General features: G+C 39.4%; 1 protein-coding gene across 23 annotated transcripts in view; it reads right to left on the bottom strand.

Moving 5' to 3' along the window:
• ZBTB20 (zinc finger and BTB domain containing 20) overlaps nucleotides 1-14,841 on the bottom strand; it is a 643,318-nt gene that overhangs the window by 57,911 nt on the left and 570,566 nt on the right. For all 23 annotated transcript variants that reach the window (XM_077341935.1, XM_077341943.1, XM_077341936.1 and 20 more), the window contains one exon: nucleotides 9,178-9,279. In XM_077341935.1, the coding sequence (XP_077198050.1) occupies nucleotides 9,178-9,242 (65 nt within the window). In that variant the 5' untranslated portion in view covers nucleotides 9,243-9,279. The remainder of the gene's footprint in view (nucleotides 1-9,177; nucleotides 9,280-14,841) is intronic.

The following is a 14,841-nucleotide window of genomic DNA, read 5'->3' as shown; positions in this document are numbered from 1 at the left end:
GGAAAAGTTCTATCCAGTCAATAAAAACAAGACCAGGAGCTGATTGTGGTTCAGATCATGAGCTTCTTGTTGCAAAATTTAGGCTTAAATTGAAGAAAGTAGGGAAAAGCACTAGGCCACTCAGGTATGAACTAAATCATATCCCCGACGAATACACAGTGGAGGTGACAAATAGATTTAAGGAATTAGATCTGATAGACAGAGTGCCTGAAGAACTATGGATGGAGGTTCGCAACATTGTACAAGAGGTAGCAACTAAAACCATCCCAAAGAAAAAGAAATGCAAGAAATCAAAATGGCTGTCTGAGGAAGCTTTACAAATAGCTAAGGAGAGAAGGGAAGTGAAAGGCAAGGGAGAAAGAGAAAGATACACCCAACTGAATGCAGAATTCCAGAGAAAAGCTAGAAGAGATAAGAATGCCTTCTTAAATGAACAGTGCAAACAAATAGAAGAAAACAATAGAATCGGGAGGACCAGAGATCTTTTCAAGAAAATTGGAGATATGAAGAGAACGTTTCATGCAAAGATGGGTATGATAAGGGACCAAAATGGTAGGGACCTCACAGAAGCAGAAGAGATTAAACAAAGGTGGAAAAATTATACAGAAGAACTATACAAGAGCGATCTTAACATCCCTGATGACCACAATGGGGTAGTGACTGACCTGGAGCCAGACATCCTGGAATGTGAAGTCAAATGGGCCTTAGGAAGTCTGAGTAACAATAAAGCTAGTGGTGGTGACAGCATTCCAGTTGAACTATTCAAAATCTTAAAGGACGATGCAGTAAAAGTGCTACACTCAATATGCCAGCAAATTTGGAAAACTCAACAATGGCCACAGGATTGGAAAAGGTCAGTTTACGTTCCAATTCCAAAGAAGGGCAATGCCAAAGAATGTTCAAACTACCGCACCATTGCACTAATTTCTCATGCTAGCAAAGTTATGCTCAAAATCCTACAAGCTAGGCTCCAGCAATATGTGGACCGAGAACTTCCAGAAGTACAGGCAGGATTTCGAAGAGGCAGAGGAACTAGAGATCAAATTGCCAACATACGCTGGATCATGGAGAAAGCTAGGGAGTACCAGAAGAACGTCTACTTCTGCTTCATTGACTATGCTAAAGCCTTTGATTGTGTGGAATACAACAAATTGTGGCAAGTTCTTAAAGAGATGGGAATATCAGAGCATCTTATTTGTCTCTTGAGAAATTTATATGCAGGTCAAGAAGCAACAGTGAGAACTGAACATGGAATCACTGACTGGTTCAAAATTGAGAAAGGAGTTCGGCAAGGCTGTATACTGTCGCCTTGCCTATTTAACTGGTATGCAGAGCACATCATGAGAAATGCGGGATTAGAGGAGTCACAAATTGGGATCAAGATTGCAGGGAGAAATATCAACAACCTCAGATATGCAGATGATACCACTCTAATGGCAGAAAGTGAAGAGGAACTAAAGAGCCTGTTGATGCGGGTGAAGGAGGAGAGTGCAAAAGTTGGCTTGAAACTCAACATCAAGAAAACAAAGATCATGGCATCCGGCCCTCTCAATTCCTGGCAAATAGAAGGGGAAGAAATGGAGATAGTGACAGATTTTATTTTCCTGGGCTCCAAGATCACTGCAGATGGGGACTGCAGCAAAGAAATTAAAAGACGCTTGCTCCTGGGGAGGAAAGCTATGGCAAATCTAGACAGCATCCTAAAAAGCAGATACATCACCCTGCCAACAAAAGTACGTTTAGTCAAGGCTATGGTCTTCCCAGTTGCAATGTATGGCTGCGAAAGTTGGACCATAAGGAAGGCCGAGCGTCAAAGAATTGAGGCTTTTGAACTCTGGTGCTGGAGAAGACTCTTGCGAGTCCCTTGGACTGCAAGGCGAACAAACCGGTCAGTCCTAGAGGAGATCAGCCCTGACTGCTCTTTAGAAGGCCAGATCCTGAAGATGAAACTCAAATATTTTGGCCACCTCATGAAAAGGAAGGACTCCCTGGAGAAGAGCCTAATGCTGGGAGCAATCGAGGGCAAAAGAAGAAGGGGACGACAGAGAATGAGGTGGCTGGATGGAGAAACTGAAGCAGTAGGTGCAAACTTAAATGGACTCCAGGGAATGGTAGAGGACAGGAAGGCCTGGAGGATCATTGTCCATGGGGTCGCGATTGGTCGGACACGACTTCGCACATAACAACAACAACAAATCAGATTTGTTAGGAATATCGGTGTTCTGTTCTGTTGATATGTCTGTAACGCTTCAGTGTGTACCTGCTCCTTTTATGTATACCTGCTCCTTTTGCTTGTTTGCAGTGTGAGGGCAGACTGAAGGATAGTTGGCATACTTGAATTAGAAGTAAAGAAGAATGGGAGGAAGTTGAAAGTTCTCAGATATTTAAAATGATGCCAAAAAAAAAAAAACAGGCAAAAAGCAATCGCATATATCATATAATGGAAAATAATCAAAATAAGAAATAGTCTTCCTTTGCTGTCCAAGTATGTGTCAATAATATGTTACTTTTGGGCATGCTATTAGAATAAACAACTTGAAGGTTCCCATCTGATGCAACTGTTCAAAGCTGTGAAAAGAACATGATTTCATCCTACTTATAATTGTGCACGTCAGACAAGAGGTAAATTCCCTAAATCTTACTCATCTTGTCCATTCCAATAAGCCAATACAGAATGGGTTTGTGCCTATTTAACTGGAACAAGAAACCTGACTGAAGAAATTGAAGCACTGAAGCTGCCATGCACTCATTCTGAGAAAGAAATCAACAGCAAATGTCAGGCAATCCCCCCCCATTCTTTCTCACATATACTATTTTACTCCTTTTTATGCCACTAAAACTACTTTACTGCATCTTCATACCCACTGATAGATATACATGTCAAATATTAGTAGACTATGTGTTTCTACATCTGTTAATCACCACATAACTAAACAGCATATATTTAGTTTTTTGAAATATTCTTGGTTATAACAATCTGTTGAGCTTTTCCTCAGTTGTGGTTGCTCTTCTTGCAAAACTCCCTAAGCTGTCAATAGATTTCAGTTAAAAATGGTGCCTTGTTTTTATTCTTTTTAAATAACAAATCATGTCTTATTACGAGGAACCATGTTTTTACAACAGTGTGGTTTTGTTTGTTATGATTTAGAGTAAAAACTGAAGACATTTCTAGATAGCATTATGAAAGTTGTAGGAAGCACACGATAGTAAATTTCTGCTAATGGAAACGGGAATTGATTTTTACCAGTTTTTCCCATCCTTCTGAACACCTCTGAATTAACCCTTAGGTTTTTCCTGGGGATCCCCTGTTCCTGTGTACGTTAGCTGCAGTGGGAAAGGTAAAAAACTCCCTTTTTGTTGATGGGAAATGCCTTCCAATAGCAAAGATTCAAGTTACTTTAATAAACGTTTTATTAAACCTTGATAATTTTCTGCCTATACTGTATTGTACTCCTTTTGAACAGTGCCATCTGTCAGTAAGCTTCCAGTAGTCAGGGAGCAGAACTTCATCTCCCATTGTTGTCCCTTTCTGATCCTTTGCTTTGGGAGGGGCCGTGGTTCAATAGCAGAGCACTCACTTCTCATGAAGGGTCTAGGTTCAATCCCCAGCATGTCTGCCCGGGACCCTAGAATCCTGCTGCAAGTCAGAGTAGACAATTCTGACCCTTGACAATTCTCACCTAGCTCTGATTCCAGATAAGGCAGCTTCATGACTAGCACAAAGCTAAATAAATTATGTAATTTTTTTTACATAAAGAAGAGATCCAGGCCCTGCCAGAGCTAGCACAGTTCTGCAGGGCCTGCAAAGTTGTGTTCTTCTGCCAGGCATTTGGTTGAGGCCAATCGAAACCAGCAACATCTACTGGGCCCCCAGAATTCCTTTCCATACAGATATGCCCTTTAAATACATCAAGGGGCAATCCTGAATTGACTGATCTAGCGGGTTACAGCTACAGTTGATATGTTAATGTTCGATCATTACTGCTGTTATTGTTACTATTGGTTGTTACTGTTACTACTGTTACTACTCCTATCACACCACTACTATCGTCTCTATTATTGAATTTAAATTGTATTCAGGTTTTCTGTAAACTACCCTGAGCCACGAGGGGAGGATGGTATATAAATATAAGTAAGTAAGTAAGTAAGTAAGTAAGTAAGTAAGTAAGTAAGTAAGTAAGTAAGTAAGTAAGTAAGTAAGTAAGTAAATAAATAAATAAATAAATAAATAAAACAAGCAATGTATGCAAATAGTAAGAATGTCTATAATTTGGCTTTTATTGAGACAGAATTCAAATTACTTTGGTACAAAAAGTGAGTTTTTCATGTAAATATAATTCATATGACTTCCCACTCAGTTATGAACATACAAGGGACTTTTTTTGCTCTAGATGTGTGGTGGTGCACCCAAAGAGAAGAGCCAACTCTGATTTCTCGCAGACATGCAACATAAATACCTATTTTGTTCTACTTTACTCATGAGAACCAGGGGATTCTCAGGATGATGATGATGATGATAATAATATTCAATTTGTATACTGCTCTTCCCCACATGGACTTGGGGTGGTTCACAATAATAAAAACATTCAGTTGAACAATAAAAACAACAACACCCAATAAAAACAACAACACCTAATATTATGTGAATCTTAACACCATCAAAATTAAGTTTAGGTTTCATTAAAATATGGACTCCCATCCCTCCCTTGTACACAGGTAGAATATATGGCAAATTACAGCTTGTTTTGTGTGAAATACAAACTATTACTTGGTCTCTGCCATTTGAAGGAAGAGAACAAGCATCAGTTTGTGATTCACAGTAAACAATAAAATACTGTTTACAATTTTCTAAGTACATAGCAAGAGGAAGAGGAAAGGAGAGTGTGCCCAACTTGAACCCGTAAGTTACATCAAGCAACTGTTTCCTATTACATGAGAATTTTACCAAAGACTTAGCCTTGGATTCGATGATCTTGCCCTTTTCTCCACATACTAGAGAGGCTCTCCTCTGCAGCACAGTGCTCTCCAGCTAGCATTTCCAGGAAGTCACTTCCAACTCTATTGTTCTATGATTCTATGATTCTAGGTAATGCAATGGCCATTCCAGACTAGCTTACTGCAACTCACTCTAACAGGGCTTCAACTAGTTCACAATGCTGCTGCACAAGACCTTACAGAGATTCAGTGGAGGGAACATAAAAGATATGTGCTCTCCAAGCTACACTGGCTCCATATTGGAGACTGAACCAGATTCAAGGTTTTGGTCATGACTTTTAAAGCCCTAAATGGTCTAGGACCATCATAACAGCAGGTTCACCTCTCCCTGCAGTCTCCCAAAGAGCATTAAGATCTAGCAAGCAAAACTTGCTCAAGATCCCTGGTCCCAAGGAGATCAGATTGGCTTCAACTATGGCCAAGGTCTTTTCAGCCCTGGCCTTGGCCCCAGCCTTGTGAAACCCTCTTCCAAATGAGATCAGAGCCCTGTGGGACCTTGAACGGTTTATAGAGGGCTTGTAAAACAGAGCTGTTCTGCCAGGCCTATGGTTGAGGTCTAAAACAACATCTGATTTATGCTGGCTTCCCTATCAAAGCCCTAGTTATTATACCAACTGGGGCTAGTATGACCCAGCCATCTCCTCTCTCCTCTTTCTCCAGTAGCAGCTGGGCAATTGTGAATTGGATTTTCATATTTAAATCTTGACTACATTTATTTAGTAATTTTACATTTTATCTGTGTTTTATCTTAGATGTGATTTTATTGTGCTGAAGCCTGCCCTGAGTCTCAGAAGATAGGGCAGGAAACAAATATAAGTGCCAGCACCAGAGGAAGTAACTATCACAGCGGAAAAGGACCTTCACAGCTGCTGAAGAAAAGCATGAGGGGAACAATGTCATAGGCTATAAATCTTTATTCTGAATATGGATCAGTGCCTCCTGAGTTCTGACTGTCACTCTTAACTTAGGCTCACAACTCTATGGTAGGTAGAAAAATTATTTAATACTGGATTCTTCTCAGCTACAGTCTGACTCTGAACCTCAAAAGAAATGAGTGAGCAAGTCAAGCCAAATGTTCCTGCTCCTTGTCAATAAACTTTCATAAACATTGACTCATAATGTCACCTTTCCTAAAAAAGAACGAAGGCAATTTTGACTGCAATGTTCTCTTCAGATGGGCAAATAGTAATACAAAGGAGCCACAAATTTCACAACACCAAACTCTTCTCCATGGCAACCTGGCCAAATAAATACAAAGATGAAACCAGAAGAAGCACTGAAGATCTTATAGTTTCAGTGGAAACAAAAATCTTTTCATGGCAGTTGAAAAAATCAAGAGAATCTAGCAGGAGAATCATCCACCACTGTACATTAAGGCACCAATTTTAAAGCAGTAGCCTAAATCCTCAGATTTATGTGTCAGGTATGTGCTAGATACGACCCAATAAGAAAAATGCTAGCACTGTATTTATTCAATAAAAATGGTTCAATTACAGTCTATTTAGATGTTCATTCATTTTAAAACTTCCTGCTGCTATGTTTCCTTGCACAGTTCCACCCCTCCCAACTTGGGCACTGGATACCATAAACGAAATGTAGTACTACAAGTGATATGAGATTATATATTTTACTCTCTATTTGATTATAAAAAGAGCTTGCCTTTTAGTCTGTTTATAGCACATACCTGTCCCACAAGGAATTGTCCTTGTGTGGGATGCTGCTTCTGGTTAAGCCTTTAGTCTTATTAGTCATTGCATGTGGGAATCTTTAGGCATTGCATATGGGAATTCCCTTGAAAGCAGTGAAAAGTTTTCTAATGATTTCTTCAGTTATATGCCTATCTTGCAAGATGTTATCTTTAACGAAAGTCTAATAACCATCCTTCTGTCCATCTGTCTGTCCTTTTCTGTTTTGGAAAGGATTGGAGACAGCAGAGGAGGGGGAATAAATTCAAGAGGAAAATCTCTGCTGAGAGAAGTTAGGGGTTCTGGACCTTCTGCTGAGAGAAGTTAGGGCTTCCCTTTTAAGGGAAGCCTTGCAACCTAGGAACCAGGAATTCATGCCCTTGCCAGCTTTGGGCTGATCCTGTGTTGAGCAGGGGGTTGGACTAGATGGCCTGTATGGCCCCTTCCAACTCTATGATTCTATGATTCAACCAGGGCTTTTCTACAGCACTGGAGGCTCAGCAGCAAGTTATTTCGGGATAAACAGACAGCTTCATGCTTACTCAAGCTGATTTTTCAAATATCAAGGGTTATATCCACGCCAGGATATTGCAGGGGAAACGTAGGGTCACTCCGGATCAACCATGCTTGCTGCAGATGAAAAATTTAAATCGCCCAAAATCAAAATAGAAATCGCATTAAGTGTAGATGGCAGGGGTTGAATCGACCTGGGATTGGAATAAAAGCTCAGTGCAAATTCAGCCCTGGTTCTTAAATCTAAGCTACTATCTGTAGGGATTCTGATTGAGTTTCATATGTTTAGAATGTGAATGCCTATAATTCAGAAAAGCATTTCTATTTGTTGGCCTTTTATAGATGGTAGTTATGGTGACCTTTTTATTGCACTTTGGTAAAATAGTTTTATTGTATCATGATCACATTTCATACCAAATCGTAAGTTTGAGTGTCCTGAATTTAGCCACACATTTTTCATAGTGGCCCATTATGCACAGCTGCCGAAACGGCGATTTCGGGTCACATGGAAAATGCGGAGGGGGAAGACGCGAAGCACACCACTTATGCATGGGAGGGGGCGTGACGGCGGCAAAACCCAGAGTAACCGATTATGCACGCGGCGATCCCGGCGCCGCTTCTGGTTGCGCCCCGGTCACCCGGAAGTTGTGCTTTCTTCCGTGTTTCGCTGACGCAGCTTTTTCGGCGGCATGCATCGAAGTGGCGGCCGGTTACAGCCGGCACCGTGCGTTATCGGTGATTTTAGTCGCCGCCATTCCACCCCGAATGTGCGTTATTCCCCCTGTGCATAATGGGTCAGTATGAGGCTAATTTGATTGTGATTATTTTATAGAATACATTTTATATGTCATCTAGAATTACATGTATTTTAAAAACTTATATCAGCTATCTTCATATGAGATCTATGGCATTCTAATACCATCATGATATAAGGGTTGATTGAATATAGTATTGATTGAATATAGTATACATGGGGGTTGGGGGGGAATTCTAGCTTTAAGAACTATGGCCAAGAGGAGATGTGATACAGGTTTATAAAAGGGGAAACGTGAACTTTTCCTTCCAGAACATCACAGATAGGGGTTACATGATGAAATTGATACAGGATAACAGAAAAAAATACTTCAACAAAAGATGCAGAAAGTATTAATGGGATTCAGTGTCATGATAAATATCTTTCCAAGGACACTAGAAGAAGAGTTGGTTCTTATATGCTGCTTTTCTCTACCCGAAGGAGGCTCAAAGTGACTTACAGTCACCTTCCCTTTCCTCTCCCCACAACAGACACCCTGTGACGTGAGGCTGAGTGAGCCCTGACATCACTGCTCGGTCAGAACCGTTTTATCAGTGCTGTGGTGAGCCGAAGGACAGCTAGCTGGCTGCATGTGGGGGAGTACAGAATTAAACCCAGCATGCCAGATAAAAAGTCCGTACTCCTCAGACATGAAGTCAATTAGGTAAACTCTGTCAGTGTTACCTACCCCACAGTGTTGTTATGAAGACAGGGTCTTTATATGTCACTTTGAAGTCCTCGTCAGAAATAATTTGTAAATTCACTACTCATATTTAGGAAACTATCACTGTATTACTGCAACTCTCACAGACGTTGACCTCCTTAGTAGAAGGCAAGATGTTGTAGCAACAATAAGGGGTCCTGTTGCACAATCAATAGTAACACATATATAACAACATGAGTTTTTGTAGTCCCTCAGTTCTGTAGGATTCTTTGTTGTTTTCACATGTGTCAAACACTTGGTTGACTGTTTTTAACTATTTAAAACCCAAATTGTAATCTGAAAATAATATTTCACAAATGGCAACAAAACCAGAAGATATAATTGAAACTTTCCTGCAATATGTTTTCCTAAACATATTTTTGCTTGTTTTTTTTCCTGCTAAACATGGGGATATATATATATTAGTTTGCCATCTTAGATTTAATTTTATTGCTGAAAAATACTTTTAAGTTACACAGTTTACTTACAGTAGTTTCTGAATGATATCACTCTTCAGGTAAATCACTCCAAGCTTTAGACCTAGTGCAGACATTCATTGGGGCAGAGAATGGAGAGAAGTTGTGCCTGTACTGGAAAGAAAGAAAAAGAACCTTAAGGGAGATGTTCAAAAATGATCTGAAAATTATTTTACATGGTGAAATGCTACATATACTATGAAGAGTGCCTATGATGATCTATTCAAACTGGGTGGCCAATCAGCTGGATGAGAATCAAAATATATGACAGCTTTCACATATATCTGGATAGGCATTCCTCCAACTTCGCCAGGCTTGGCTACTAGCACCCTATCTGTCCCCCGAACACTTGGCCACAGTGATCCATGCGACGGTCACCTCCAGATTAGATTTCCGTAACTCGCTCTACACTGGTCTGCCTTTGAGCTTGACCCGGAAACTGCAACTGGTCCAAAATGCGGCTACTAGGGTCCTCACAGCTACACCTTGGAGGGCCCATATCTAGCCAGTGCTGAGGCAGCTGCACTGGTTACCGGTTATATTCCGGATCAGGTTCAAGGTTTTGGTTTTGACTTTCAAGGCCATCTGTGGTCTGGGAAAGGCGTATATGAGGGACCATATCGCCCTATACCCCCCGCAGGGGGCTAACCTATTGGTCATTCCCGGCCCCAAGGAAGCTCACCTGGCCTCGACCAGGGCCAGGGCCTTTTTGGTCCTGGCCCCGACCTGGTGGAATGAGCTCCCGGAAGAGCTGTGAGCCCTGCGGGAATTTTCAACGTTCCACAGGGCCTGCAAGACAGAGCTCTTCTTCCAGGCTTTTGGTTGAGGCCGGGCAGCAAGGGAGATCCGCCCCCTCCCACAAATGTGGTGGTTGCGTGTGCCATCAGCCCCCCTCTTTCTTCTTCCTTTTAGTGGGGTTACGGAAATTGGATTAGTTGCATGAACCTGGTCGCTATTCTTGTCTTGCCTTGTTGTGATTAATGTACTATGCTTTATTGTTCTTATTACTGTTTTTAGGGGATTGATTTTTTGTGACCCGCCTCAAGCCTCTTGGGGGAGAATAATAATAATAATAATAATAATAATAATAATAATAATAATAATAATAATAATAATAATAATAATAATAATAATAATAATAATAATAATAGGATCAAAATTGCCTGTGAGCAACCAGAACAGAGAACTTGGGGATCATAGTGGCAGTATCACAGAAATTGTAAGCTCAAGACTGCTGTGACAATTAAAAAGAAAACTCAACTACACAAATGATTGGAAAGGACAGTTCAAATCTAAGACACACATACATATCATAATGCAATAGCAATATGTCTCCCACAAGACTACATTTACAAATACTGTACTAAGTAGAAGAAGAAGAGTTGGGTCTTATATGCCACTTTTCTCTACCCGAAGGAGTCTCAAAGCAACTTACATTCACCTTCCCTTTCCTTTTCCCAAAACAGAAACTCTGTGAGGTAAGTGAGGCTGAGAAAGCACTGATATTACTGCTCAGACAGGACAGCTTTATCAGTGCTATGGCGAGCCCAAGGTCACCCAAGCTGGTTGCATGTACAGGAGTGTGGAATCAAACCCGGCTCACCAGGTTAGAAGTCTGCACTCTTAACTACTACATCAAGCTGGCTCTTGGTAGATATTCAAATTAATATTTTTAAAACATTTTTTTAAATATTAAGGAACAAGAAAAGGTGCTAAGCGGACAACTGAAATAACCAAGAATGTGAAACACCTTCCTATGAGGAAAGGCTAAGGATATTAAAGGATTTCACTCATTTTAAAAAAATGACTATGAAGATGAAGAGGAGTTGGTTCTTATATGCTGCTTTTCTCTACCCGAAATGGCTTACAATCACCTTCCCTTTCCTCTCCCCACAACAAACACCCTGTGAGGTACGTGAGGCTGAGACAGCCCTGTTATTACTGCTCAGTCAGAACAGCTTTATCAGTGCTATGGCGAGCCCAAGGATAAATGACACACATTTTAAAATTTAGCAAATATGAACTGTTCTCATCAAATGTAGATAAAAATTTCTTGTTTCTGAAAAATCTTTCTAATGTGTTCAGAGATGTACTATCTAAAAAGTAGTAAAAGCACCTCAAAACAGCACCTCAAAACATAAGCTTTATGAGTCAGAACTCATTTTATGAGATGCAAGTACTCCATTTTTCCAAAGGAAACTAATTTTCAGGTTTGTAGGTGTTGCTGACAGTATTATCTTTTCTATCTTTGATAATTTCTCCCCTCTCTTGAATGGATTCTAAGGTTCCTTTCCACAAAAATAAACCTGTTCACAGAAAAGCAAATAGGATTCTGATGGCCCTGTAGGCCTAACAGGTTCTGGTGCCTAACATGATATTATCCAAAAACACGCTAAACTAGAGAACTGTTTATGCTTTTATTTAGCTGTAGCAAAGAAAAACAGGCACTTGTGTCCAGAAAGGATCAGTGCAAAGAACAATAGGATTACATAGGATTATATACCTTTACCTCAAAGGCTAGTTGCATCCCCTAGACCAGGGGTAGTCAAACTGCGGCCCTCCAGATGTCCATGGACTACAAGTCCCATGAGCCCTTGCCAGCATTTGCTGGCAAGGGTTCATGGGAATTGTAGTTCATGGACATCTGGAGGGCCGAAGTTTGACACCCTCCAGACCAATGTCATAATTCCACTTCTTTATTCCATCTCCAGGTCCACTCCAAAGTCACCAGGATAGCCCTGGAGCCTTGATCTGATTTTCTAATGTGGCAAGGGTCACCAGATCAGCACATATCCTCCAGGTTTACATTAAAGAGAACATATCCATTATTACGTTTGTACTTATGGCGCCAGTCTGTGCCAAGCACTACTGTTATCAGAAATATAAAGCAAAACAACCCTTCACTTTAGTCTAAATATTGCCCAATTATCTACAAGTTGCTCTCAGCATGATTATTTAGTTATCTAAAAAGCCTTATATAAACTATCCCCCCACCAAAACCCTTCACGCAGCCTTGTACCACTTCTATATTCTGTGGTAGGTGAACGGTCACATTGCAAAGCAAGCAGCATTTCTTCATACAGAAGGGAAAGAGCGATCTCATATCCAACATACAATTAAAACCAATTTCCAATAATTGAATAATTACTTAGAAGTTTGTAATCATTTCATATCCCATCAAATGGCATAGCAAAACCAAAATATATTCCAGCATAATAAGGTTTCATAAATGAATTGTGACTCTCAAAAATTTAAGCTAGAATAAATTTTGTTAGGCTTTAAGGTGCTACAGGGCTCCTGTTCAGTTTTACCATAATTGACTAACACAACTATCCTTTTGAAACTACTGTTCATGAAAGAGTTCTTCAGTACCATAAGAAGTCTGTCCCTGAACTGGAAAAAGTTATTCGTCTACAGAAGATTCCTGTTAGTGGAAGGAAGTCTTAGGATTTAGTACTCTGACTCTCAATACTAAATTCAGAATAGTCTACCTGCAATATATTCAAGATGGACAAAAACAAATATGTTTCCATTTGACACATAATTTACTTATGGGATATATTTTTATCAGAGTTTTAAATGTAACAAACCAATGTTCATATTCTATATACTGAAGTGCAATGGAACTCCAAAAGATGAATGAAATGTAAGAGTTTGGGCAATTAAAAAAACTGAAAATGCCAAAAAATTATTTCGCAATGGCTGAGAGATTTTAAATATTCAGCTTTTTCAAACTATTACTTTTAAGTAAATACTTATTTCCTACACTTTGATGTATGGAATGGCCATACTGTTTACACAGTTATGACTGTAAATAAGAAACACAGTCATATCTGTTAAAGCAAGTACATATACATGTCTGTCCATAAGCTATACAATTACTAGCAGAGATAGCTGTACAATCATAATAATTTCTCAAGTTTTCGGTAAAAGATCATTCAAATTGTAATTTTGAGATGCCCATTTTCAAATATACATGGTGCTGTTTTCCATGCAATGAAGTAAAAAAAAATTCTAGTATTTTATAAAAGGGCTGATTAATGGGCTTCCTACATAACTCCTCTTACTAATGCTTTGATACTCCTCTTTCTCCCTTTAGCAAATTGGATTGTGACCCATCATCACTTGCTGGCCTCCCTCCCTGAGCTACTCATTAATCAAACCAGTGCTTTGATATGGTCCGTCATATCTTATTACTTACAACGTACATAAGGAGAAGGTACATCAGTCTTGCATTCAACACAGTACACACATTCTGGAAAGTGTCTAAATTTACTCTTTTCCAAAATGTCCTTTCTTGGGATTAAATCATAACAAATCTCTAGTCAATAGAGTCCCTCCCCAATATTATGTTCATCCCTCTGTGCTCCAACCCTGGCTCCTTCTTCCCTTAGACAAACTTTCTAATGCTTTTTAAGGTAGGTATTCCTCATCTTGTTTAACTGACAGGATGATTCAAGACAATAGCTATATATCCCCGCGAGGTCACTTAGATGCCATAGCTCTCTTTCAATAACTCTTGTGTAAGTAAACTTCAAAATACAATGTATTCAACTATGCAAAGAGCCAGGTGGTGTAATGCTTACAGTACTGAACTAGGATTGGGAGACCCAGGTTCAAATCATCACACTTCCACAGATGCTTAGCCAGTTACACACTTTCAGCTTAATCTACCTCTCAGGGTTGTTGTGATGATAAAATGGAGGATTGTTGTCATGATAAAATGGAAAAAATAAGAATGGTATCAGCTGCTTTGAGTCCCTAGTAGTAAGAAAAGCAGGGTTTATTGTGAAGTAAATAAGAAAAACCCAGTGGAATTTTGATTACTGAATTTTGATATTCATTCCTTTTTGTGTTATTTTTACGATACAGAAAAATAACAAATAGCTTTGTTGCTAAGGCTTGCACAACACCTAATTGCATCTGATCCCTTCCTTTATACCATATTCCAAAATGTTAATTTTTCTGAAACAGGTGTGAGACTGAACGTTCAATTAATATTTCTAACACTAAAATATTTATATAACAATAATAGTTGTAGTTTTATGGGGAGGAAGAAACTGGGAAATAATATAAATGGGAAACAGCAGCATTAAAAACAGTAGCATGGTTGGAGAAAGTATCAACTTAAAAAGTACATAAAATGTATGCTAGGTTTATGAGCAACATACTTAGGAGATTTAATGCCCCATATATATCATTTCATTGAGCCTGTGATGAAGTGGATTTGATTACATTGTTTCCTTTCAAAATGTCTCTGTTATATTTGTGTGTGTTTCTATATCTATCTGTATATATCTATATTAAGACAACTTTATATTTTGGATCCTTCTATAGTGAATGCTGAATTTGTCTTAGGGAAATCATGACATTGCATAGATGGGGGACAGACGGACGTGGCACTTGTGGTTTCACAAATTTACGAAAGGGAAGAAATCAACACTTCTCTACAATACACAGTATACTTCTGAAAAGCAAACATTTATTTCTACATTTTTGTAGATTGACCATTCCAATAAGACAGGATGCTGCTGCAGTTTTCTAAAAGGCAGCCAGTTTCCTGGAAGCATTTACAAAAAGTAAAGAAAAATACTTTTCCCAAGGGCACTCGTCTATTGAAATCTGGAAGAATGATGAATATTTATACAGTAAAAGTCTACATCATGTTCCCAATGG

The sequence above is a fragment of the Paroedura picta genome, chromosome 6, assembly GCF_049243985.1.
Source record: "Paroedura picta isolate Pp20150507F chromosome 6, Ppicta_v3.0, whole genome shotgun sequence".
Lineage (NCBI taxonomy): Eukaryota > Metazoa > Chordata > Lepidosauria > Squamata > Gekkonidae > Paroedura > Paroedura picta.
Note: the sequence above shows the minus strand (reverse complement) of the source record. Positions and strands in the feature narration are given on the sequence as shown.